The 27,574-nt window shown below is 37.3% G+C and overlaps 1 protein-coding gene across 1 annotated transcript in view; it reads left to right on the top strand.

Annotated features, from left to right (window-relative positions):
* VWCE (von Willebrand factor C and EGF domains) overlaps window positions 1-27,574 on the top strand; it is a 2,001,707-nt gene that overhangs the window by 1,384,036 nt on the left and 590,097 nt on the right. Inside the window, exons 14-15 of the mRNA XM_044059709.1 lie at window positions 18,706-18,788; window positions 26,630-26,717. Of these exons, the coding sequence (XP_043915644.1) occupies window positions 18,706-18,788; window positions 26,630-26,717 (171 nt within the window). The remainder of the gene's footprint in view (window positions 1-18,705; window positions 18,789-26,629; window positions 26,718-27,574) is intronic.

Raw genomic sequence — 27,574 nt, 5'->3', positions numbered from 1 at the left:
CAATAAACTGAAAACAATTACATTAAATCAAGTTAATTCTCAGAAAACACGTGACTATTTGTAACAAATACATTTTTAAATAACTAACTAAAAAGTTTTTAGACATATACTCCTCTATAGTTATAATCAATAGAAATAATAAATGTAATATTTATTACAAAGACATACTAAACACTTAAAAGTAGATATTAACTGGAAAGCTGGGGCAACAGATATATTATCATTAAAGCCAGGAGCTTCACAAGGACCAAGTCTTAACTGACACAAAGTTTCTTTGTTCTAAAATTTCAGTTTCTAAAAAACAGTTCTATTGTCCACATTAATAAAAAATAACCATTTCTTATGAGTTGAAAACTTGACAATATGTTTAACCAGAGCATTATTCATATTTTTATTTTTCATATATGTCATATGCTCATAGATCCTATCCTTAACTGCCTCTCATTTTTCTCTATATAAAATACTTCACATACCAAACAAGTTGCAACATATACCACAGCTGTTGCATTACAATCATATCTCTCTGGACAAGCTAATGCCCTATTATAATTGCCAACTGTGACGCTGGCGGTATCATTAATATGTCTGCATTGAGTACATCAGCCACATTTTTTCATTCTCCATAGCCGATGTTCTTGTACTAAATTCCCTTTCTCTGAGATATTTTTTATGTTCATCCCTCTACTAAAAATGACCCTGGCAGTTGTACCCAACATAGCTTTAAAACAAAAGGAATATACCTTTCTCAGTATACCTCTCTCTCTGATCACGTCGCCCAGGCTGGTATGACCCCCACCCTGAGTAGCATCCTGCCGTCATAAAAAATGGTACCACAGTATAAAGAAAAGATTATCAATTTCAACAATTGGATATGTTTCTGGTGTCATTCAAAGGGGATCCAGTGTCTGTCTGCCTGGGATGACATGCTCGACAAGCCACAATGCTTCGCTAGAGATGGCTTGCACCTGTCACCCTTAGGCCTTTGAATACTGGCCAAGGCTCTTGCCACCCCCATAGTGCCTTTTTTAGGCAAGGCTCAAAAGATAAACCCACCGCCATAAACAGCACAAGTAACAAAAATCTGAGGGTAATACTACTCAATGCCAGAAGTCTAAACCTCAAAATGCACACACTCGAGGCACTCCTCAGTATGGAGAAAATCGATATATGTGCAGTAACAGAAACCTGGTTTAAGGCTCCAAAGAGCACTCCAGCACTACCAGGCTACAACTCATACCATACATCTTGGCCACAGAACCCGGACCGAAATACAAAAGGTGGGGGAATATCCATAGTCATCAAGGATACCCACAACTCCAAGTTAGTGGCACAGCACAATGATTCAGAGATTATCCATGTGCAACTAACAATGGGCAAAACTGCAATTCAAATTGTAGCTTGCTACAGATCACCCACCATGTCCCAGGACCCTCATTCTGCATTTCTGGAAACACTGGGTAACATAAAGGTCCTACCAAATACCCTAATATTGGGTGATTTCAACTACCCAAACATTAACTGGGAGAACTACTCAAGTACTAACTCCCTTGCCCAACATTTTCTAGAATTTATAAATTCAAACACCCTGGAACAACTGGTCAACACTCCCATCAGAGGTGACAACATATTGGACCTAGTCATCACCAACATGGGCCACGGGTGTTCCACACTGGAGGTCAACCCCTTGCTGGTTAGATCTGACCATAAACAAATCACTTTGGATATCCACATTCTGCCCCCACCCCACCCCTGGACAATGAAACCACTGTGAAAAACTTTTCAAGTTTCAACTTTTCAGCTAAAGTTAACTTTGAACCTAACACCACTCTTAAGTTTTCAACTGCGGTACCACCTTTATCATTCTTATAAGAAAAGCGCAGTCTGGGTCTGAACTGTCTGCAGACAGCTAAAGTTAACTTTGAGTATGTGTCTACCTGTTTGAGCCAATATTCAGTTTATCCTTTTAGGCACTCTGCTTTGGCTTGTAAGCAGCCACCCCCCCCCCCCAACACACACATACACACACACACACACACACACACACACACACACACACACACACACACACTCACTCTCATGTTCCATTTTCTCTCTTATTCCCTTCTGTTAGCAAATAGTATCCATAACTGATAAATACTGTGTGTTTGTTAATTTAAACTGAGACCACAGTATCCTACTGATACAAGGTTATCCTGTTTTTCCACATGAGAAATGGTTAAGAAATGACTTACAGTTTCAGAGCAGTCCTTGGTCAATTCTGATTGTTTCTTAAACACAAACTTGTCTTTGCTTTGGCTCATTAGCAGCAGTACAAAAGAACTGCCTGCTCACACCCTTGTTCTCCCCCTCCCCCTTCCCTGTTTATTACCTTAAGCCAATCCCAAAGTTAAGAAATATTACCTGTGGCAGGCACCATTTTTAAAACTACAACCACCCTTTCAGCACCTCATGCTCGGCTCTGCCATCGAACTTATTAAAACTGCCTGAACTGGGGCACAGCTAACTGATAGTTTGTGGAAATACAGGGTACCAACCTGAGTCTCCACATTCACTATCATATGTTCATTTATCAGTTTACTCTGTTACCTGATTGTTTCCAGCCCCCTCATAAGAGCAACTAACAGGGTCTCTACCTGCTTCGCTCCCACCCTGCCCCCTATTTCCTCCCGCCCCCAGTGGTCCTACCTTTATTACACTCACAAACCCCTCCCATCTTTCCAATAGCCAAACACAGCACTAAACCCAACACTACCTCCTCAGTCTTCCCAGTACTATCACTCCTCCTCAGCTAACATGTACAAGCATACCTTACCTATGCTCACTGCATGCACTCTCCTTGCTTATCTTACATCCTACCAAAACTCCATCATTCCCCCACTCAACCACTACCACTGTACTACTACTCACACCACCACCATGTCTCCCCCTCACTCAGCTCCCCTCCCACCAACTGAAGAACCATTCCTATGTACCCCCCCTGCATATTCTACCAACTATATTACTCAAACATAAAGCATCCCTAGAACTTAACATAGTAACCCTCCCACCATACCTATTACCCACAGAGCACAATCATAAAGTTTCCCTAATAAACAAACACATTCAAAAGCTGAGAAAACTAATAACCTCATGCATATCAAAACTAGCCCTAAGTGGAGACATCCACCCTAATTCTGGCCCAACCATCTCCAACCCCAATCCTCATAATCAGACTAGAAACCACAACTTCTCCCATATCACAGCCAATAGAAAGCCAAGTGACTTCCTTCTACTAAGCCTAAATATTAGAAGTATATCCAACAAAGTCCATGAACTCCATGCCACCATAGACTTGTACTCCCCAGATATAGTCATCCTGACAGAAACCTGGCTAAAACCTCACATTACCAGTGAACAAATCCTCCCTACCAGTTACAGCATACTAAGAGTAGACCGGCTAAACAAGAAAGGAGGCGGTGTTGCTATAATATTTAAACAGCATCTAAACATCCAGATCTTAAAATCATCAGCTCCACAAATAGGCAATGAAGAAATAATATATACCAACCTCAAAATAAACCAAAACAAAACCATCAACATAATTGGATGCTACTTCCCACCTGGTCAAAACATCCCTCCACTAGAAAACCTCCTCAGCTGGTCTACCCACCATCTCTCACAAGAAACTATAGTTTTAGGTGATTTCAATATTGACTGGCAATCCTGTTCTGGCAACCATCCAACCCATCACGTAAACCTTCATGGCTTCACCCAACTAGTCCAGTCGCCAACCAGGATAAATAAAAACTCCAGCAAGCACACTACCCTGGATTGGATACTAGTCAGTAAGAGCCCCCAGTCATATATAACAGGCTGCTTATCAGATAGAAACTAACAACAGCAACCACTGAGCAAAAAAACAGCAAAATACAACCCAAAGGTGATCCACAAATTTATTTGTAACAAATTCTCTTCCTCTGACGTCTCGGCCGTAGCCTTCAAGGAGTAAAGAACCATAGGAGCACAAACATTTTATATACTAACAGACAATAATTGAATAATTAATTAATCATCCACTTAAAAAGTTTTTTTTATCAAACTAATACAATAAAACAATAAAATAATTAAATTAATACCCTCCAATTCATTTCTTCATTTAACCCATGCGGGTATAAAGTGCCAAACTTTAAAATATAAATAGCCTCTTTAAACAGTAACTGTTTTTTAAGATTATTAACATCAAAATGAGAGACATTCACTTTTTCCAGCACTGTACCTTTTAACCCCTCATTACTACCTTGATGAAATGTTTTAAAATGCATAGCCACAGAACTTTCTTCTTTATTATTGACAATATCTCTAGCATGTTCCATTAGTCTAACTTTAAATGCCCTTTTTGTTTCACCAATATAAAATTGGTTACAGGGACATCTGAGGGCGTAAATAACACCCTCAGAATTACAAGTAAAATGATCCCATGTGTTAAAAAATATATTATTCATTTGTGGAAAACTCTTCACTACAAACTTACAAGCCTTACACTTACCACATGTTAAGGTCCCACTAGATAATATATTATATTCTAAATGAATAGAGGGCATAGTAAATTTACTCCTCACTAAAAAATTCTGTATATTCTTTCCTCTTCTGAAAGAAAACCCTAATTTTTCTTTTAGCCAAACTGACACATTACCAAGGGAAATAAAATATCCCCAATAATGTCTCACCAATCTCATCATTTCAATGCTAAAACAACTATATGTAGTAAAAAAATACAGAGTATTACATTGTTTCCGCATCCCATTTTTAGGAGAAATAGCAGATATGCTATTATGGGTACTTATGGGTACTATCCCTTGTTCTTCTGCAATTGCTTTCAAAATTATCAGACAGCCTCAGTGATCACTCCCCAACATTCCTACTCAAAAAATACCTATACCAAGCTAAACCTGTCATCTACCGTCAAATACTAAACTTTAACCCACTCACATTCATCTCATCCCTCAAAGAATGTAACTGGCATCCTCTAAAGTACCTCAGTCTTGATGACGCAGTTGAATTTTTTAATACTACCTTCCTGAGCATCCTTAATTACCATACCCCCATAAGACTTTCCAGAACCAAAGCACAACCCTCCCCATGGCTACAGAAAACCACTAAGTCAGAAATGAAAAACAGGAATAAAGCCTGGGAGCACTGGCACAAAACCAAAACCCCCTCAACTAGATAGAAATTCCTAGAACTAAGCAGTCGAGTCAAAAAGCTAATAAAATAGGACAAATTCCAATACTACCAGTTTGCCCTAGACTCCTCCCAACACAGCCCCAAACAATTCTGGTCCTCCATAAACTCCATCCTCCACCCAGGTAAAGTCAGTACCCCTCCTCCTAACATCCCTCACTCCTCCAAAAATATTGCAACCTCATTCAACACACACTTCACACAAACTATACTATCACTAACTAAACAACACAACCCCCCCTCCCCTCCAACCCACACCTTCAACTAGTAATCTCCCCACTGCCTTCTGTTTTTCTCCTGTACCTACCTCCAACATAAAAAAACTCTTAACTAAACATAAGCCCACCAAATTAGCAGCAGACAACCTCCCAAGTGAATACCTACAAATCGCAGCTGATGCTCTGGCCTACCCAGTATCCATCTTGATTAACTGACCTCTGTCAGAAAGTTATGTTCCCACACTATGGAAAGTATCTCATATAATTCCCCTCCACAAAGGCAGCCCCTCCACAGAAATACCTGATTACCACCCATAGCTATTCTTGCTCCACTCTCCAAAATACTAGAGAGATGCATTCACTCTCAGGTCTCAGACTACCTCCTTACTAACAACCTCCTTTCCAATACTCAGAATGGTTTCCGACCAAACCATAGCACCACCACTGCCTTACTCTCCTTTACTAACACTATCCTTCAGCATAAAAACAATGGCTATCTCTCCTCTGCTACTTTCTTAGACCTATCGAAAGCATTTGACATGGTCCCACACAAACAAGTCATCTCTGTCCTCAATAACTTATCCTTCTCTCAATCAGTCACCATCTGGTTCCAGAGTTACCTGTCTGACCGCCAACAATCCGTTGTATGGCAGAATGACATATCTCCCCAACTACTTGCCTCTATAGGGGTTCCCCAAGGAACCATCCTTGGACCCCTACTCTTCTCTATTTTCACCAATAATCTAGCCTCTGCCACCAAACATGTCACACTCATACAATACGCAGATGACTCAATCATCATCTACTCATCCCAGTCCCTACCCAAACTGCAAAAAGTCACACAGGAAGCCTTTTCCTCTGTTGAAACTTGGTTATCTGATGCCCAATTAATACTCAACCCAAATAAAATTAAACTACTCATCTTCCAACCCACCAAACATACTCAAAACAACTCTCACTTTAACATCACAGCAAAAGACAACACCACTATACACCCAACAGAACACACCAAATTGCTAGGAGTGGAAATAGACAATAAACTAAAATTTGACATTCACATATCCATGACTATAAAAAAAGTCCACAAAAACTAGGAGCGTTATACAGATATAAGTAACTTTTCTCCAAAGCAGCAAAGATTTCAATAGCAAATTCCCACCTTATCTCCACCGTACTTTATGCCTCTCCAATATATACCAACCTAAGGCAATGAGATCTAACAAGCTAGAGACCTGCTATAACAAAATCGCCAAATTCGCCACAGGGGCATCCTACTGTAGACACCACAGCTCTCACTTGCTGAACTGGGCGGGCTTGAACTCCCTCACCTCCTTCAATGGTATCAACTCTCACTCACCCACAAACTAGTAAACCATCCACTAAATGTCCCATCCCTCCAGAATCTACTCCAACCCTATCGCACCACCAGACCACTAAGATCCAGCAGCAAAAATCACTTGCAGATCACTAAAGCCAATAACCCTGCTGGTGAATCACTATTCTCTTGAACCATAGCCAAATTATGGAACTCCCTCCCACACACAATTACCTCCGTACCATCATACATCGACTTTAAAACTTTACTAAAAGCACACCTAAAAACATGCTGGCTATGCCCTTGCAACTCCCACTCTAATATCACCCACTCCATCCAACCACTACCTTTCTTTCCTCCCCTCTAACTACCTTGATTATAGCAATCTTGGATGCTCATAAGCCTACTACTCATTATAAAGCAAGAACTTCTTATTGTAACAATTGTTAATGTCTGTTATGTACTTCGCAGATACAGATTCTAGTTGTCTACTGATGTACTATGTTCTTCATCTGTAACTATGTTTGTAATTAATTGCTATGTTAATCAAATTGTTAATCGCTATGTAAATCCAATGTAACTACTGTCTGAATATTTTAACTTTGGAGCTTTTCTCCCCAGGCCTCCGGTGAAAATGGACCTACATCCAGTCGGACACTCCTGGTCAACAAATGTAAATAAATAAAAATAAATAAATAAAAGCAAACCACATTACTTAAGACGGAGGTGGAAAATTTCAAAGCCTCCATGCTAAGGGATAACACTGTCCAAGCTGCAAAATCCTTTACTAATGCATTCTATGGGCAACTACAAGAATGCATGGATCATGCAATCCCAAGCAAAACCAAGACTCACTGCTCCAAGAAAAGGAAACCAGTCTGGTGGACCCCTGCCATAAACAAGCTATACAACAGAAGGAGGAAAATAGTACAGAAAAGAGTAAAATCCCAAGAAGGGAAGACATCCCTGATTAGTATCAGCTAGAACCTACAATCCCTCATAAAATCGTCCAAGGGGAGCTTTGAAAGAAAACTTGCCAAGGACTCCAAAGAAAACCACAATGCATTCTTTAGCTATGTCAAGAATCTAAGTGGCAATGCTCAGATCTATTCGGAGTTAGTGCAGAATGGCACAAAATACACTGAACCAACCGATATTGCCAACATCCTGGCAGACAGGTTCAGTGCAAACTTCACCCCCCTCCCACCCCCCAAAAGGCCCATAACCATACCAGAAGAATGTAGAGCCCCTGAAATCACAGACACTCAAGTTAAAATAGCCCTCTCCAAAGCCAAAATGACAGCTTCAATGGGACCGGATGGTGTCCCAGGCTGCGTCCTACATGAGCTCAAAGACAAACTAACCCCTCATCTAAACACACTGTTCAAACTCAGCCTCTCCACAGGCTACGTACCCATAGAGTGGTGCACAGCAACGGTTATTCCGCTCCACAAAGGTGGAGCCACAACAGACCGCATGAACTGTCGCCCTATAAGCCTGACTAGTTTGGTCTGCAAGGCTATGGAGTACATCATCATGGAACTCATTAACAGAGACATTGGGAACCTCCAAACACTGGACCCTACCCAGTTCAGCTTTGTTAAGGACAGATCATGCCTCCTAAACTGGATGGACTTCTTTGAGACAGTTACCAAGGGTATAGACGAGGGAAAGGTGGTACACACAGCCTACCTAGACCTCACAAAGGCCTTCAACACCATTCCCCATTCTGGTATTTTAGACAAGCTCACCAGCCTGAACATAAACCTCTATGTCACAAGACGGGTTGCCAGTTGGCTCACGGACAGAACCCACATGGTGAGAGTGGCTGGAGCTAGGTCTGACTCTAAACCGGTTACAAGTGGCATTCCCCAGGGCTCAGTCCTAGGATCCTTCCTGTTTGGCATATACTACTCAGAGGTACAGACAAGCACAGGAGGACTATGGCTAACCAAGTGGTTCACAGACAACTGCAAACTAGGGGCTATAATTGAATCCCCGGCTGACACAGACATCCTCCAAAAGGGTCTCACTGAGACGGATACCTGGTGTCAAAATCATGGCCTCAAGCTAAATGCCAAAAGGTGCATAGTTATTCCCTTTGGAAATAACAAAGTACCTACAAATTACCACATAGGTGGTAGTCCCCTAAATACAGAAAACATAATAAGGGATCTGGGGACCAAAGTAGATAGTAATCTCTCCTTTGATAATCACATTGCCAAAGTGGTTAGAAACTCCTTCTATGTGGCCCACCTAATCACAAAAGGGTTTGCATCCAGATCAAAAGAGGTCATTGTGCCCCTCTACTCATCACTCATCAGACCCATCATAGAGTACAACTACCCATTTGGGATGTACCTTACAAGACACCTGCAACAGCTGGAAAGACCACAGAAGTACCTCACCAAGTGGATCACTGGCTTTAAACAGATGCCCTATGCAGCTCGACTGAAGAAATTCCAGCTGTATTTGATTGCATACCGCCTACTCAGAGGTGATCTCTGCCTGACATACAAGGCCATGTCCAACCCAGAATTGATGGACATGCTCCACCTAAAAAAAACCTTATCCCCTCGAGCCACACGCTCTAGGGATCTAAACCTCACCACAACAATAAATAGGATGTGCTGGAGGGATAGATTCCTGTCCCAGAGATTTCCCATGCTTTGGAACAAGATTCCAATCTACTTTAGGCAGATTTCCTCACTAGCACTCTTCAAGAGAAACCTTGACGAGAGGATGAGAAACAGAAAGTTTACCCCGGGGATCACTTCAGTGGCTCTGCTGGACAGAAGCACAGGGAACTAATCTAAGGGGGCGGCGAAAGCCAACACATTCTGGCTAGGCTTATAAATGTCTTTGAGCAGATAGCCTAGTACCTACCTATGAACCTATAATTCCCTTCTATTATCTTTACAGTGTTGTGGGAATCACTAGAATACAGAGTAATAAATGTGCTGTTAGATTGATTTAACCTTCTGTTGTTGTTAAACACCATGTGCTTATTATATAAAATAGGTAGATATTTGGATGCTTTATGCATCAACACTTAGTAGGACTTCAGCTTGTCCAAGGAGATTTGATTTTAATACAACAGCTGTGGAGTATGTTGCAACTCATTCGGTAGAGGATGCATTCTATATAGGGAAAACCCAGAGGCAGTTAAAGGTAGGATATCTGAGCATATAAAATATATGAAAAAAAATAATAATGCTCTGGTTAAACATATCAAGTTTCCAACTCATAAGAAATGGTTATTTTTTATTATTGACAGAATTAATGTGGACAATAGAATTGGTTCTTTGAAACTGAAATTAGCCATCAAAGAAACTTTGTGACAATTATGACTTTATGACTTTATGCCAATGAAGCTCCCAGCCTTGATGATAATATATCAATTGCCCCAGTTTTAAAGTTAAGATCTACTTTTAGGTGATTAGTATGTTTTTAGAATAAATTAACATTTATTATTATTTTATGTATTATAGATATAGAGGAGTAGGTACTGTATCTAAAAAGTTTTTAGTTATTTAAAATGTTATTGGTTACAAACAGTCACATATTTTGTGAGAATTAACTTAATTGGATGTAATTTATTTTGTATTTAATTTATTGTGTAATTAATTAGGGATTGGATATTTAACTCATCTGGTTTATTTTGTTTACAATTTTGAAAAAGTCCTCAAAATGGATTCAATAAAGTCTGTGTAGGCTTTGCGCAAAGACTACATGGAGATTACATGTTTGCACAGTGCGCAGCCACGTTAATTACATAGTTGTACTGTGCACCATATTTAAACGTAAACAAGTATGATTTCATGGCTGGCAACAGTGTTGCCACAGCCAGGAAGCTGTGTAAAGCAACACAAATACCAGCAGATATATAGACCTGTTTATCTATGGGCAAACTAGTTTCACTGAATTGCGCAGAATGCCAAAGTGATTACCAGGGTTAATAATATAGCAATGTATATGGTCAAAACACATTAAAAGACAGTGTATATAGCACAGAGTATTGTGGAATACCATTTCAGGCATTCTGAACAAAAGTTATGTAAATGAACTATAATGGTACATGGACTGCCATGTAAAACAACAGTCAGGGGAAGTGTGTGTATTGAATAGAGAGACATAGATGAATTGTAGGAATGAACACATGGATAGAAGACAGGTGAAACATCGTAATGTATAGCAGATGAGGGTGTGTAAATGGAAGACAGTTGTAACAGGAACACGAATCACATATCAGCTTGGTACAGTACAGACTGCACAGTGCATATGTATATTATGTGACTGTCAAACAAGGTGATATAACAAAGAAGAAGATATCTTTATGATATAAGCATCCTAACATGAACAATGGAAAGGACATCTATCAGGGATGTTATATACATTCAGGGTTGGGTGCATATTGTGAAGTTGCACAAACTGATTTGCCTGAATGTAAGTGTAATGACAGTAGAGGTCTCTAACAAGTGGACTTAGTTACAGGCTCATGAACAACAGTAAACAGAAGCATGCACAATCATGAACAATATCAGAATACTATCACTAGTAATCACATGCCTCTGACATAACATATGTGATTCTGAGTGATCACATATGGTTCTCCATGAACACACTTGTACAACTATTATGACATGTCACCAACCTATGAGGGTAATCAAGCACACTATCCTGACACTGTAACATCTGCTGGAGTTGCTACAAGGGACACTGCTATACCTGTATGTGACATTATGATCAGTCCAGGCTAACTTACTGGTGTGCTTGGCATATATATGGCACAATCTACACTGTCTTGGATGCAACCCATGCCATCAATGTTGTCAAATAGCTATGTATGTACTGTGTGCATCACTGGAACAGGTATCACACATGCATGTGGTGTAACACCTTGATGGGGAGATTTGCACTATCAGACAGTAATGTTTATGCAACAGAAAGAATACCAATGTACAGCCAATAAGATGTGTGAGAGCTCATTGTGCCAAAGGTGGTACACTTCCGTTACACATCACTGGTAGATGTGTAGGGAGGTACATGAAGAAAGTGGGCTTTGTACTCAGTTATTGGTGTGATGAGGTCTGTGAAATGTGGAGGTATTATGGCCTTTGATGTGGATGTCCTGCACGTACTTATGAGTTGTGTTACATACAAGGGAGTAGTCACCACTATGGCCACATGCTGAAGAATGTTCCACATACAATCTACCCAGGACACAGGTCATATACCACTTAGTCTGCTGATAGGGGTGTGATGTCTACATTATCATTGGGATGTGAATTTGTTTTCATAATGTAACACAACCCTCATGTTTTTATTTCATCTCATGTGTTGTCATGGCTGTGACAGCAACCTTTGGTGTGTGTTGATACTGTCTGTATTATACTAATATCACAGTTGGAGTCAATGATTTCCCACAATCTGCAGTCCTCCAAACAGCTGTATGGACACAGGATGTGTATGTCTTTCTTGACATCTGTTACTTAAATAATGGACAGGAAAGGGCCTAGCACACAGCCCTGATGTACAGACCTAATCACTGGACTCAAGATATAGATCATGTCACACATTTCAACATATTTAGGTGCCATATATGTGATCCAGTGGTCTACTCACTTGGTGATATAGGTGTTTATGGCCACATGTGACAGTGCTGAAATAATACATCAGTGTAGATTTGTGTGAAATGAGCTGGCCTGGTGAAGTTACACAGGATGATAGTGTTGCCATAATGCATGCCCTTGATGACCTTCTTGAGGACATCTAACAGATATGGATGTAGCATTAACAACTCACACATATCTTTTGCTCACAGCCAGGATATTACAAGTGTCCATTTAGAAAAGGTCCATGATTACATGTTGATCTACCTCACAGATGAGGAGAGTCAGAACGTGTCTACACATGCATGCATCAGGTGCTGTCCCCCCCACACTCAGATGGATTCATGTTGTAGTACACCCTTCTATGGGAACATATTCCATCTGGAGGGTGTGTTCAAGTGTGGATCCAACCATGTCAGGTAGGTGTATGTTCTGAGTCACACTATAGGCAATCTATGATGTTGTCACAGCCAATTTATTCTGTGTGATAGGCCTGGATGAAGGTAAGTGAGTGCATACTGCCTATCTTGATCTGACCTAGGTTTTTGACACAATCCCCCACTCATGTATCATTGAGAAACTCTCCCAGCTGGGAATTAACCCTTACATCACTAGATGGTTAGCCAATTGGCTCATGGACAGAAAGTTGATGAATCAGCATTGGATGCAATCATTGAGTCCACCAATGATATTAACATATTACAAGAGGGGCTAACACAGACAAATGATTGGTGCCAAAGCCACACAGTCTACAAATAAATGCAAAAATGTGTCATTATTTTTCCTTTCTTCAAAGTGGAATCCCCCACTAATTACAGCATTGACACCACCCCTCTCCCCATGTTCAAACTGAGATAGCAAGCGGAACTTCAACCACTAAGTTTCCACAGAGGTATGGAAAGGCTACATCATGCACCTCATAAGTCAGGCCATCATATCCAGATCTGAGGATGTTATAACAGCACTGTACCCAACCCTCATCAGAACACAGAGTACAATGCTCCCTTTTGTATGTACCTCACTAGACACCTGCAGCAGCTGGAGAGACCACAGGGGTTTCTAACAAGAAAATATAGGGCCTACAAATCATGCCATGATGTATGTGTATTGACTGAAAGCCCTGTCACTGTAATCTGTATCATATAGGATGAGGTGACTTATGCCTGGCTTATGGGCCAGTCTCTGACCCCTGAAATGCTACACATCTGCAAATCAGCTATAGCTGATGATATCAGCAGATTCTGGTAAGAGGAACATGGTAATAGCAGTGTCCCACATGCTGGTGTAAAATGCTCTGTCTAATGTCAAGCAAGTGAACATAAGACAGATAAAAAGAGAAAAATATACTTCATTAGTATTTATGGTGTATTTAGTCCTATACTTATTGATATAGTAAAATACTATTGGCAGTATTTATTTAAATATAATGAGCTAGCCAATATTTTGTGCCCATGTATAGGTGTATCATACAAAAGAGGTAGAAATCTTTGGGATATTTTAGTACACAATAATTTTATTTTTCCAGTTGATTCTAAAACTATTGTTGATATACCTTTACGCACTTATTCGTGTGGACATTGCAATGTTTGTACATATATGGTTAGAACATTTGATTTTATCAATGGACAAAGGTTCTCTCCGTCAAAAATATTTAATTGTGAAACACAAGGGGTTATTTACGCTTTACAATGCTCATGTGGCCTTGTATACATTGGAGAAATTTAGAGAAAATTTAAATGTAGGCTACAAGAGCATATTAGAAATATAAGAAACAATAAGATGGAGAGACCTATGGTCAAACATTTTTTAGAACATCATAATTCCAATGTGCATGATTTAAAGGCTAGAATTCTGGAAAGATTACTGTAGGATTTTGTTCAGATGAAGTATATAAAAGGAAACTAATGTATAAAGTGAGTTTGTTTATTTTAAAGTTCAACACCGTGTCCCCTTTGGGACTGAATCTTGAAACTAATTGGAAAGTACTGACTTAATTGATTGTTTTTAATTGTAAAATTGATGTGTGGGTGTATATATAAATGTGTGTCTTTTTAAAGTTTTTTTGTACTCCTTGAAGGCTTGTGCCGAAGCGCTGAAGAGAGAATAAATTCTTTTAACTGGTCCTGGTTCCTGGTTGTTGTATTTTTATCTGGACATTTCTTTGTGGTTGTTTGTATATATGCAAGCAGGTGCCTGCATTACCACAAGTACTAGAAAATCTGAATGTGTATTGTCATTATAAAGATGAGCATGGTATATGAGACAACATTTGTTATTCAGTTATGTAGATTGGTTGATATATTTGCGAACAAGTACTGATAGACCAAGGTTGCAGTGCATGGGGGAGGTAACAGATGCCTGCATTGTAAATATGTGTCATTTTTGTAGATAGTGCCTTCATTTTGGTTGTGTTTCCACATGTAGTTCCATGGCATGAAGACTAGATGGACAGTAAACAAAATTAATACATGCTATTGTCCACTTTGCATAGTGCACTGCTGAGCAGTGGGTTTTCAGGATGGTTGGCAAATAGTTTGCGCATGCAAGATGCACATTTCTACCATTTTCCCTGTTTGCTTGTAATTAAACAGTGCATCCATGTGTGTGTGTGTGTGTGTGTGTGTGTGTGTGTGTGTGTGTGTGTGTGTGTGTGTGTGTGTGTGTGTGTGTGTGTATATATATATATATATATATATATATATATATATAGAGAGAGAGAGTTGTAAGCAATAAAGCTATGATTTTTAAGCCTGCAACATTGAAATATAGAATATGCCCATCATTTTTGATACAGAGACCACAAATGTAGTATAGTTAGAGACTAAAAGTCTATTGGCAAAAGCCCTACTTGGAATATATTAGACAGGACCCTTCCTGCAAATCTTCCACAAATAAATATATAAATAAATAAATAAATAGAAAATAGAAATTAATTAATTAATAAAGTAATAAGTTATAAAATCCAAAAACGGCAGCTCAACAGGGAAATCGGACCCGAAAGGATGTAAAAACAGTACAATAAGACAAATAGAGTATTAAAAATCATCCACAGGGCACACCACGGCTCTTAGACATGAAATATCAGTCACAGCAGATGCAAATCTGTAGATTCTTAAACGAAAAACGAAAAAATAAATAAACGTAGCTTCAGCTTAAACTTGAACTGATATAATTTTATTGTGCACAGTGAGCGCTTTCACCTCTAAGGCTTCATCAGACTTTGTAAAACAATGAACATCTCAATCTTAAATACCTTTGTGCTCATTAAAAATTCATTACATCATATCCTGCTAAAACACTAATAAAATTTTTTTAAGCTATTAAGCTATAAAAATACATTTTAATAAATATAGGTACATAAAATTCAGTCTATCATATATGAGAGGTTCATGACATTAGACATTACTATAAACTATATATATATATATATAAGGATTATACACGCTTAAATTGATTTAAACTTTATGTAAAAATATGTATATCGAAAATAAATAATCTATGAATAGCCATATTATAATATAAAATCATTGCTCATTTATCTGTCTTTATGTACTTGTAGCCTTCTGTTAGATAAAATAGGTTTTAAAGGAATTTTGTCATTAATACCTGGTGGTCTATCAGCTCTAAATTTAATAATCCATTTTATCTCAATATGTTCTGTGTAATTACAGATATTACCACCTCGAACATTGGGACTGATAACCTGTAATACTGTGAACTTAAAATGATGGGAAAAATCTGTCTTAACAACATGTTTAGCTAACGCATTACGTTCATCACCTTGCCTTATATAATAAATGTGTTCCCTAATTCTTTCTTTTAGTTTCCTATTTGTTTTTCCTATATAGAATGCGTTGCATCCCATGCACCGAGCTAAATAAACAACATTCTTTGTATCACAGTTCGCTGACTCTTTTAAAAAAATGAACATGATTTGTGACAGGATGTACAAATGCATTGGTATGGTCAATATATTCACATTGATTACATCTTCTACATGGCCTCGTACACTGATATGCTTCTCTAATATCAAAAATATCATCTTCTTTATCTTTTTTAACATGACAGAGTATCTGTTTAAGATTCTTCTTATTCTTAAATAAAAATGTTGGTGTTTCACCAACAATATCCCTTACGTTTCCATCTAGCATTAACACTCCCCAATGCTTCCTATAAACATCTGTAATTATATCAGTATCTGTACTGTAATATATAGGAATTTTAACCAAGTGTGTATTCCAAGGATTCACCACATGTGATTCAAAATTGGTTATGTAATCAGAAAAATAAGGTTTAGCTACAGTTTGTCTAAGGGAGTTGGTGATAGTTATAGCATCATCAATTTCCTTGGCCTTATAACCCCTCTCAAGAAGTCTATTCTTCAAACTGTCAAGCTCTTGAGTGAAGCCTGTTTCCAGCAGATTAAGTCTGGAGGCTCTCATAGTCTGTCCCTTGACAACGTTTCTAAAAATATAATTGGGATGCATGCTGGTTCTATGTAGTAAAGTGTTCCGAAAACATGTTTTTCTATGTATTCCAGTGTTTACCAGTCCATTTTCAAACCTTTCTAAATTAACATCAAGAAAAGAGATCTTATGTGTCGAATAATTCATAGTAAAATTTAAATACTCTGTTAAAGTATTCAACTGTTCATAAAATCTAACCAAAGATTCCTCATCACCTCTCCATAATAAAAACAAATCAACTACAAACCTTCTATAAAAACAAACAAATTCTTTATAGCTGTCTAAATGAAACAGTTTATTTTCTTCCCAGCAAGCCATGACTAAATTAGCATAGCTATTAGCACATGGTGTTCCCATGGCTACACCTTCTCGTTGAGAATAAATGGCATCATCAAAGATGAAAACATTATTACTCAACACTGTTTCTAAGAATAGACAAATTAAATCTATGTGCTTCGAAGTCATATCTGAATGTAACTGTAAAAAACTATGTATAATTCTTATACCATCTTCATTAGGTATCACTGTAAATAAACTTGTTACATCCAGAGTAACAAAATAGAAGGGAGCATCGCATTCAATATAGGAAAAACAAATAGGAAACTAAAAGAAAGAATTAGGGAACACATTTATTATATAAGGCAAGGTGATGAATGTAATGCGTCAGCTAAACATGTTGTTAAGACAGATTTTTCACATAATTTTAAGTTCACAGTATTACAGGTTATCAGTCCCAATGTTCGAGGTGGTAATATCTGTAATTACACAGAACGTATTGAGATAAAATGGATTATTAAATTTAGAGCTGATAGACCACCAGGTATTAATGACAAAATTCCTTTAAAACCTATTTTATCTAACACAAGGCTACAAGTACATAAAGACAGATAAATGAGCAATGATTTTATATTATAATATGGCTATTCATAGATTATTTATTTTCGATATACATATTTTTACATAAAGTTTAAATCAATTTAAGCGTGTATAATTCTTATATATATATATATATATATATATATATATATATATATATATATATATATAGTTTATAGTAATGTCTAATGTCATGAACCTCTCATATATGATAGACTGAATTTTATGTACCTATATTTATTAAAATGTATTTTTATAGCTTAATAGCTTAAAAAAATTTTATTAATGTTTTAGCAGGATATGATGTAATGAATTTTTAATGAGCACAAAGGTATTTAAGATTGAGATGTTCATTGTTTTACAAAGTCTGATGAAGCCTTAGAGGTGAAAGCGCTCACTGTGCACAATAAAATTATATCAGTTCAAGTTTAAGCTGAAGCTACATTTATTTTTTCATTTTTCATTTAAGAATCTACAGATTTGCATCTGCTGTGACTGATATTTCGTGTCTAAGAGCCGTGGTGTGCCCCGTGGATGATTTTTAATACTCTATAAAGTAATAAGTTAAATGACATAGCGTTTCATAGACAACAGTTTCAGTCTTCACAGTTATTATTGAGACTCTATAAACTAACAAAAATACATAAACACATTGTGAGAACTTTTATATATATATATATATATATATATATATATATATATATATAGATATCTTTATATTTAATAGTTATATGTGTATATGTACATTTGTACATATATACATACGTGTGTGGGTATATATATATATATATATATATATATATATATATATATATATATATATATATATATATATATATATATAGTACATATTGATATAAAATCAAAGCATGTGTATGTTGTTTTTCAGGCATTAATTTAAGGGTTTTCTCCTTTCTGCCCAGAAATCATTATCTGCTTATTATTGATATTTTCCAGAACTGCAGAACTTTACCCATCACTCCTTTTCTTTCTTCCAGGTTGCTTTTATGATGGAACCATTTTCAGTGATGAAGAAGTCTTCTCTCCTGATGCCAATAATTGTACTGTCTGCATTTGTATTGTAAGTAAATATAATGTATATTTTGCTTTCACATTTTTCCATTTTTAACAAGCAGACTAAATAGATATCTGTAAGGATACAGGCACATAACACAGTTATTTCAGCAGATAAAAAAGCATCAATTTTATCAGCTACCTATGCTTAGTAATGGAAGTTTTGAATGTCCGAATTGCTACTACATAAAATTGATAATGAGCTGCTGTTTGTAGCTAAATCAAACTTTTTAGTTATACTTAGGACATGGGTTTTGAAGTGATTGGGTTATTGCCTTCTTGGCTTTATTAATTAGATAGTATGCAATAGTAATTAAGATCCGTCATCTTATATGGTCTATTTTTGTGTTTTGATTTGCTTTGGATGAGTGATAACATCTGTCTAAATGTATCTTTTTCCCTGTCTATTTATAAATTAATAATGTTATCCATAAATTGCATGTGGATCTTCACATGTTGGTCAAAGTGGTGATTAATGCATACATACGCATATGTATACACACACACACACACACACACACACACACACACACATATATATATATATATATATATATATATATATATATATGTGTGTGTGTGTGTGTGTGTGTGTCTCTTTCGGCTTATCCCAGTTAGGGGTCGCCACAGTGGAATTCCGGTCTGCTAATATTTGGTAGTGGATTTTTACATGCCGAGTTACCAGCCCTGACGCACAACCTTTAACGAAGGCATGCTCATTCACGCATGCCTCCACACAGAAGACACTCTAGCTGAGAATCGAATGTGACAACGTCTTGCTGTGTGGCGACACTACTATATATATATATATATATATATATATATATATATATATACTTCACAGGCTTAAAGTGTCAAAACATGTGTGTGTGTGTGTGTGTGTGTGTGTGTGTGTGTGTGTGTGTGCATGTGTGTGTGTGTGTGTGTGTGTGTGTGTGTGTGCATGTGTGTGTGTGTGTGTGTGTGTGTGTGTGTGTGTGTGTGTGTGTGTGTGTGCATGTGTGTGTGTGAGTGTGTCCATGTGTGTGTGTGTGTGTACATATATGTGCGTGTATTCTGATTTGAACTTCTGCATAACACATGAATAAAGCATGTCCACCCCCTGCACTGCTCCCTTTTCCTTGTAGACAGAATTATTCAATAAACATAACCAAAAAGTTCTTATTTAATATCTCTCAAATTATTTCCACTAAATATTCACTTTTCTAACCAAGACCAAATGTTTTCAATATTAATACCTACAATTATATTGAATTGAACCATTAAGGTGTTTTGCATCTATGATTCACAAAAAGTTTAGCAGTATCAACTCAAACTGGATTATTTATCCAGGAGATGCTTGGTGTGGCTTTACTGTAAATTTGAACAACGGATTAATGCCATCACACAGCCAGGCAGCCCTATATTGCCTAGTTAACACTGGCAGTGATAATCCTTCTGAATCGTAGGTCTAATGTTTCATAGCTTTACAATTCAATACACATAACACTTTTGTCTGCCCTTTAGGTTTAGCGTGGATGACCATACATGCTAAGCAGAGAACTGCATTAGGGACTCTTTCTGTTATGTATCACCCTATTCTAGTTTAATTAGCTTTTTTTTTTTTTTTTTTACATATCTTCTTACATGGAAATGAACTCTTCCATAGTATTGGCATACTGGATTTGCTGATTTTACAGTTTATTTTATTTATTTATTTATTTATTTATTTATTTGTTTGTTTATTAACCAAGCTAGAGCACAAATCTCTGTTGACCATTTCAAACTCAACCTTGGAGTACAATAAGCAAAGATAAAACTGACATATACAACACTGACTAGAAGTATGAAGAATATATAAAATAACATTTACAACACTGACTAGACGTATGAAGAATATATAAAATAACATTAGAATACTGATTAGAAGGGCAAACAATATTTCAAGTTGAGAATATTTGCAATCTTGATTTGGAGTGTAAAAAATAATAAAGTTAGTGGGGCTAATGTGGTTAATCTAGAGGTAAAAATGTTATGAAATATAGTGTATGAACGTAATGTACATTACATGTAGATATGAAGGCAGTGATGGGGGTTTGGTATTTGAAAAGAAGGAGGTATGTGTATAGGGGAGCATGTTGAAATCCTCAGATATGTCACATGGCCCTACTTAGAATAAATAATATCAGTTATATCTCATTAGACTCATTTATTCAGTTTGCTGTGTTGTCCTTATGTACATTAACAAAAAGGCTATGTTTTACAGTATGTGTGCGCTAAGCACATGTTGAGCATTTGCCTAGGCACACTCTCTGGTGAAGTGACTTGCTCAGAGCCACACACTACACAAATGAAGGCTGACGGGAATCAAATCTTGTACTGCCTTACTTATCTGCACTAAGCAGCAGATAGACTGTTGTAGCCCAGCACAGTGCATTCACACAAATATGCCTGGAAAAAAAACAAGCTTTATTAAAAATGCATTCACAATTTAAATATTAACATTAAGGATGTACACTTCATGCTGCCCATTTGATTCACAGCCAATAATAAACACAGTGCCAACAGCCAACAAAACAAGGAAACCAAGAACCATGCCCAAAGAACATAGCTCATATAAAGAACAGGGCTCTTATGATGATGCTCCTGTTTAATACAATTGATTCCTTCATTTACACTATAACTGCTATGGAACCAAGTACTTACACATTAACACAGACACACACAAACATCAGTTGCAACCACTTACTTGAGAACAATTGACTAAAAGCATTCATAAATAACTGACCACAAATATATCTCACTTCACTACTGTCAAAGCCATACATTTAACCAGTTGCATCCCCCTTCAGCTCTCTCAACTTCTTAGGGCAAGATTTAGAGATAAAGACCCAAAAATCAGGAATATGTTTTAAATTGCTCTCTAATATACTTAGAAAGTTGGTAGAATAAAAAGCTTTGCATTAGCATGTGTCTTCTGAGGAATACAAAGTCTTTAACCCATGCTTGTCATTGTTTAATAACTACAGTCCACAACAATTTGTCAGAAAGCCATTTACAAAGAATGTACAAAAATATCTATCAGCTTCTCGGCTCAACAATTCTGAATGAGGGAACAGAAACCCATTTTTTTAATATTATTTTCTTGACTCTGTTTGTTACTAGTTAATCTCAGAGTATAAAGTTTACCTTTTCAGGAATGACCCAGAAGCACAGTCTCAGTGATTTGCTCAAGGGGACAAGTAGGCAAATGGTGGTAGAAGGTTTCAAACTCTCTAGTTTTGCCTCTGATAAGCAGTTATTTTGGCAGTCCAGAGCCTTAAGTGCCAGACAAATGCAATTAGATTAAAATGCATTTTTTGAACAATTGCTATAAAACTCAGATGGCTAGCATTATTCACTGACTGTTATCATCAGTGATTTATCAGCAAATTAAAACATTAATGAAGGATTAAGGCTTTAAGTTCTTAATGAGCTGCTTCCAGTAATCAAAGGTAGAGGGTGTGTTTCTTTCTAGCTCCATTTGCCTACTGTCTGACTTTGAGAAAGTCACTTAACCAGACAGTGCCCCCTAACAAATCGAACAAAAAAATAGGGACTTGGTCAACCAAAAAATTCATGTTTATATGTATTTTCTGAACAAGATTAACTACAAAACTCTAATGCCTGGCATTATTAACAGACTGCAATCCCCAGTGATTTGCATGAAATGATTCTTAAGGGCAATGGAGGTTCACCTTCTCTTTTCTCAATGTGGCACCAATATTGTTGCATCTGAAAAAATACACTTCCATCTCTCAGACTGGCTCAGACTAAGCAACTAAAAGACACTGGAGCAGCACACAACCAACTGGAGTGAGCTATCACACACAGAGCAAACTAGCCATTTTCATTTGGCATCTTTTGCATCAACTTTAGATACATATTGACTCAGTACATTTTTAGCAAGTGTATATAGTGATTCATCATGCAATTCAGCAAGGTATTTAAACAGAGTAAATGTGTTTGTTATGAGCTCTCTTTAAATGTTGTTGATCAGACAAAAGTTCTTATTTACTCTTGCACAAAATGCAGAATGCAGCTGTCAGACTTATCTGGATATGTATTGTCATCTAATGTATTGGGGCACCAGGATGTAGTCTATGTGCTTTTTTATATTTATCATACTGTGAACTGTGCATTAAGTGGCTAGTTCCACTACAGTCTGCAGGAGTGAAAGTTAATGTCTGAGACAGGACTTAGAAGGAAATATGAACCCTCATGGAGTAGAATTCAGCCTTGATCATGTTACTTAGCTGAGTATAGCCCAGACAATTGTAAATGCCAGCCAAAAATTCATCTGACAGCAAAGCCTTCAAGGTTTTTCCTCCTTGTTTTCTAATGGAAAATATTCTCTGACTTAATTTATATTAAGCACAAAGGTACAAAAGTATTACTTCTCTGTATCGGGAGGCAGGAGTGCCCCCAAAGTTATTTCTGCTATTTTCTTGTCAGCCATATTTTTTCAATTGATGTGTACCTTTGGCTCAGTTACATTTAGCAAGTTAACCTGGACCCATTACTAACCTTAATTAGTAATCATTTGTCCAGTTTGTAGTCATCACACACACTCAATTCATAAATGATACTGAAGTCCAAGGATATTTAGAGATCATTAGAAAATAAAAAGATAAGATCCTATGGGTCCACACCAGTCACAGTTGCTTTATATTTGGAGACTAAGTGTGATTAAACCAGTATAAAGTAGTAGTTTGAGCATTGCCTCGTGCTTGCCTTTATATGTATCTGACCCTAAATGGAGTTTGTATCACAGTGACCTCAGGATGTCAAAATCTTCATCATTCTATCAAAACTTTGAAGGCTGTGAAATAGGAATGAGACTGACAGTCAACTCTTCCAACTCTGACCCTGAGCATGTCTTTCTAGTCTCCTCCTCCACTGAAACATCTCAGACTGGACACATTCCTCTGACTGAGTGATTCTGGATGACAATTCTGTATGAGGACATTGGACTCTATCTCATTTCCATGGAGGAGATATGCAGGGTCTAATGGTAAGAGAAAGTTGGAGATCCAGGTTGAGAAAGTCTTGACTGTTAACCTTCTGAAGATGATGGCTGTACAGAATGTCATTCAATCCTTGAGGAATCACCTGCACAACCATGTGGTTCAGGGATGGATGGACAGCCTTATTGCCTCAGCTAATAAAAAGGGATGAAATCCCCAACTATTACGTTTACCTTGTAGGACCGAGCCATCCAAAGAAGCATGTCACTTTCAGTTTTCTGCATACTAGGTATTTCCACCAATCTCCCAGATGCTCTGAGTTAGATTTTGTTTAATACTTACAGTTGGAGTCTGCACTTATATCAGCTGTGCAAGTTAGCATCCTGTCCTCTTCACTGGTGACCAGGAACTGAGCTGCCTCAAACTCTACCAGCATCTTTCATCACTTGCAGCCTCATGCTTGTCTGCTGAAGCCCATAGCTATAACCACATTTGGGGATTTGGATGTGGTCTCAAGAAAGTTTTTTTTTTTTGACAATGAGAAGAGACTCTGTTAGAACTATAAAATGGGAACACTTTAATTTGTGGGTCTTTGGTAAGTGCTTTGATCCCTTCACGTTACCATTACCTGATGTTCTAGTCTATATTCAAATGCTAATGAGTTTCTACTCTGCTTGATTTCACCTGTCTGCTAGCTTGACATTTTACATTCATTTCAGGGATGAGGCCTTCTCTCAACTTTCTTGAAGACATTTCTACATGGCCTCCTGCATTTTCGTCCTTACTTTCATAGTCCTTCACCTTTTGGGGACCTTAATTTTGTTCTGGAATGTATGCTTTTGTCACTGGAATAAAAATATTGACATTAAATACACTTCTCATGGAAATTTTACATACTTCTCAGTTGTCCCAGATTTTGCAGACTATTCTTGATTTTGCCTCATATTTTTGTGCTGTCCCTCATAAAAGTTTTGATTTTGCAGTAAAGCACGAGGATGTAGTGCCACACATTAGATTTTCATGCTTTTTATTGTTCAAATAATGTGTGTTGATGCAAAACTTGTTTTGTTAAAATTCTAAGTGAATTAGAGTAATATTTAAAATTGTCCCTGATTTGGACCCTTCATATGACCATTATTTTTGACTATCCGTGGTGGTGCAGCGGTAGCAATGTTGCCTCACAGCAAGAGGTTCTTCCGTTCGATTCTCGGCTGGAGTGTTGGGAGTGCCTTCTGTGTGGAGTCTGCATGTCCTCCCTGCAGTTTGGTGGGCGTTCGAAAGACATGCGTAAATGGGCGTGCCTTCACGTAAGGTTGAACGTCGAGCTGGCACCTCGGCATTCGTGAAAATCTACTGCCAATCATTAGCAGACCAAAGTTCTGCTGTGGCGACCCATAACTGGGAAAAGCTGAAAGACAACAACAACAGATTTCATGAACAAAAACTTTGAGAGGCATGATTTAATTACAATATCCACATTTGTTTCTAAGTTGCAGGACTTGTGGTATAAAAGGTTATATTTTATCTTCCGCAAGGACAGGAAATCCCTTTACACAAACCTTTTGTTACTTTCTAAGGTCTTCCTAGAATTTACTTTGTGTCTTAATGTACATTTATCTGCAGCTCTCTTATTCTAACCCAGGAGAAATTCTTCCTTGGAAGCTTGATGTCAGACATGATTTGTCTTCCAAACAACTTTTTGTTTCCTTTGCTAAGGGCCAAGAAGACTTACCTGTTAATGAGCATATTATTGCTTCTTCGGCTGGCTGATTGTAAAACTTCAGTTCTGATAAATACTGAATTGTGCAGATACACCAGATTTAGACACCTAGAAAAATAAATATAGTAGTGCATATATTAGCATATGTGCTTGTGTGTGTGTGTGTGTGTGTGTGTGTGTGTGTGTGTGTGTGTGTGTGTGTGTGTGTGTGTGTGTGTGTGTGTGTGTGTGTGTGTGTGTGTGTGTGTGTGTGTGTGTATCTGTATCTTCAAAATGATAGAACATTTTTTTTACTATTACTTGTTAACCAAATTGTAGCCACTAAGTAGAGAAGGCATTTCTTAATGAGTAACTTGCTCCAAGTCGCACAGTATGGAAGTAAATGGTGATCCAGTCACACCCTACAAAATAATATCCATTAGCTGCTCATGGTATTAACACATTATGCTATACCTGCAGCCAGAAAAATTCAAGTTACAAACTGTAGACATGCAAGTGTTTTGCTAATGGTTCACATTTAAAAATAACAGGGGAAAAAGTCTGTGGGAGAATATGATTTTGTTTTTGTTAATTTGTTAACTGGATAATTCCAACAGGTGCTAATGCCTCTTTTAAGGGCTAACCTTGGAGTATTACTTTGATCACTCACCTGCTCAGAATTATACAGTTTAAAAATGAAGACTAAGGGAGTCAAACACAGAATAACCAGACAAAATTCATTAAAAGTTTGGAGTGCATTCAAGATTCATTTGTAATTTGTAAACAGATTATCTTACTGATTTAGAATATAGCTAGAACAAAGTATTTTTTTTTCACTGTGCAACAAATACTTATCAAGACTGAACTGTAATTATAGATAATTTCATGCCATACCATGGTTCTGGACCTATTATTACCACCAGACTGAGTAATTTCTTCTTAGCCTGACTTTTACTTTGTTTAATCATCAAGAATTCTAACTGGTCTTGTGAAATAAGTCTTGAGATCTAGTGTCAATGAGTTCAACAGCTAAATAAGCTTACATATACATCTGAAATAATGTTGTACTACAAAGAGTGTGTGCTGTGATAAACATCTGTTGCAGAAACAGCACTGTCTGATCCCTGTAGCAGTGATTAATGTTTGTTTTGCTTGCTCTACCAGATGGGGAATATAACATGCCTCTCTCCGGAATGCCCTCCAGTTACATGTGAGACACCTATTCCATCTGATTGCTGTCCTCAATGCCCAGGTCTGTACACATGTGGAACTATTTAAAGACTTCTTTGAAAGCATAACTTGTCTGATCTTTGGTACCAAGTAACTGACAAATGGGAATACAGTGGGAAGCCGAAGTCTATAAACAGGCAAAATGGATTACATCAGATGTTTTTGTGGCTATAATGCATTCTCTAGATGCAAATGTTTTTCAAATTTTTTGTGTGTAGCAATGCAAGAAGCAAAGAGTTAGGATATGCGTCCTTGTTGCATAATGTATAATAATTTCCTTATGAAGAATGTTTTCTGTCATCCGTTATATTTATGTTTCCTCTTGTAATATTAGATACATTTTGTTATGATAATATACAAAAACAGTACTGAACATATACTGAACACAAAACTACTAAGAATAAGCTATAGTATATTAAACATAACATTAAAAATTCATTAAACCAACCTGCATGTGAACCACTATTCCCTCATTACATGCATATTTGGCAGCTTATAAAGTAAGGACTGGCAAGTAACTCTGAAAGTATTTTAATGAAATTGAGACAGATTTGAATTGGAAGTACAAGTGTGTCAACCATGCAATAACCATTTATTTATTTCATTTATTCAGTTCTTAAATGTGTAAGTGAACCAATCCAGCTGAACTGTTTTCATCCACATCCTAAACAAAAAGAGAGCAGGTAAATAAAATAGTTACATAGTTACTTAAGTTAGAATTGCCAATGGCCCAAAACTGGACTGTACTTAAAGCAGATTCCATTATATTATATGAAGATTTACAATTTCCCATATAGCAGTCTAGTTGCTTCTTCAAAGTATTTAAATTGGCAGATATATTAGCAGATTTTCTACTATAAAGTGGCATTCAATTGTGGG

This window comes from Protopterus annectens, chromosome 17.part0 (genome assembly GCF_019279795.1).
Source record: "Protopterus annectens isolate FY-2018-M chromosome 17.part0, PAN1.0, whole genome shotgun sequence".
Lineage (NCBI taxonomy): Eukaryota > Metazoa > Chordata > Ceratodontiformes > Protopteridae > Protopterus > Protopterus annectens.
This window is presented reverse-complemented; position numbering and strand designations above follow the sequence as displayed.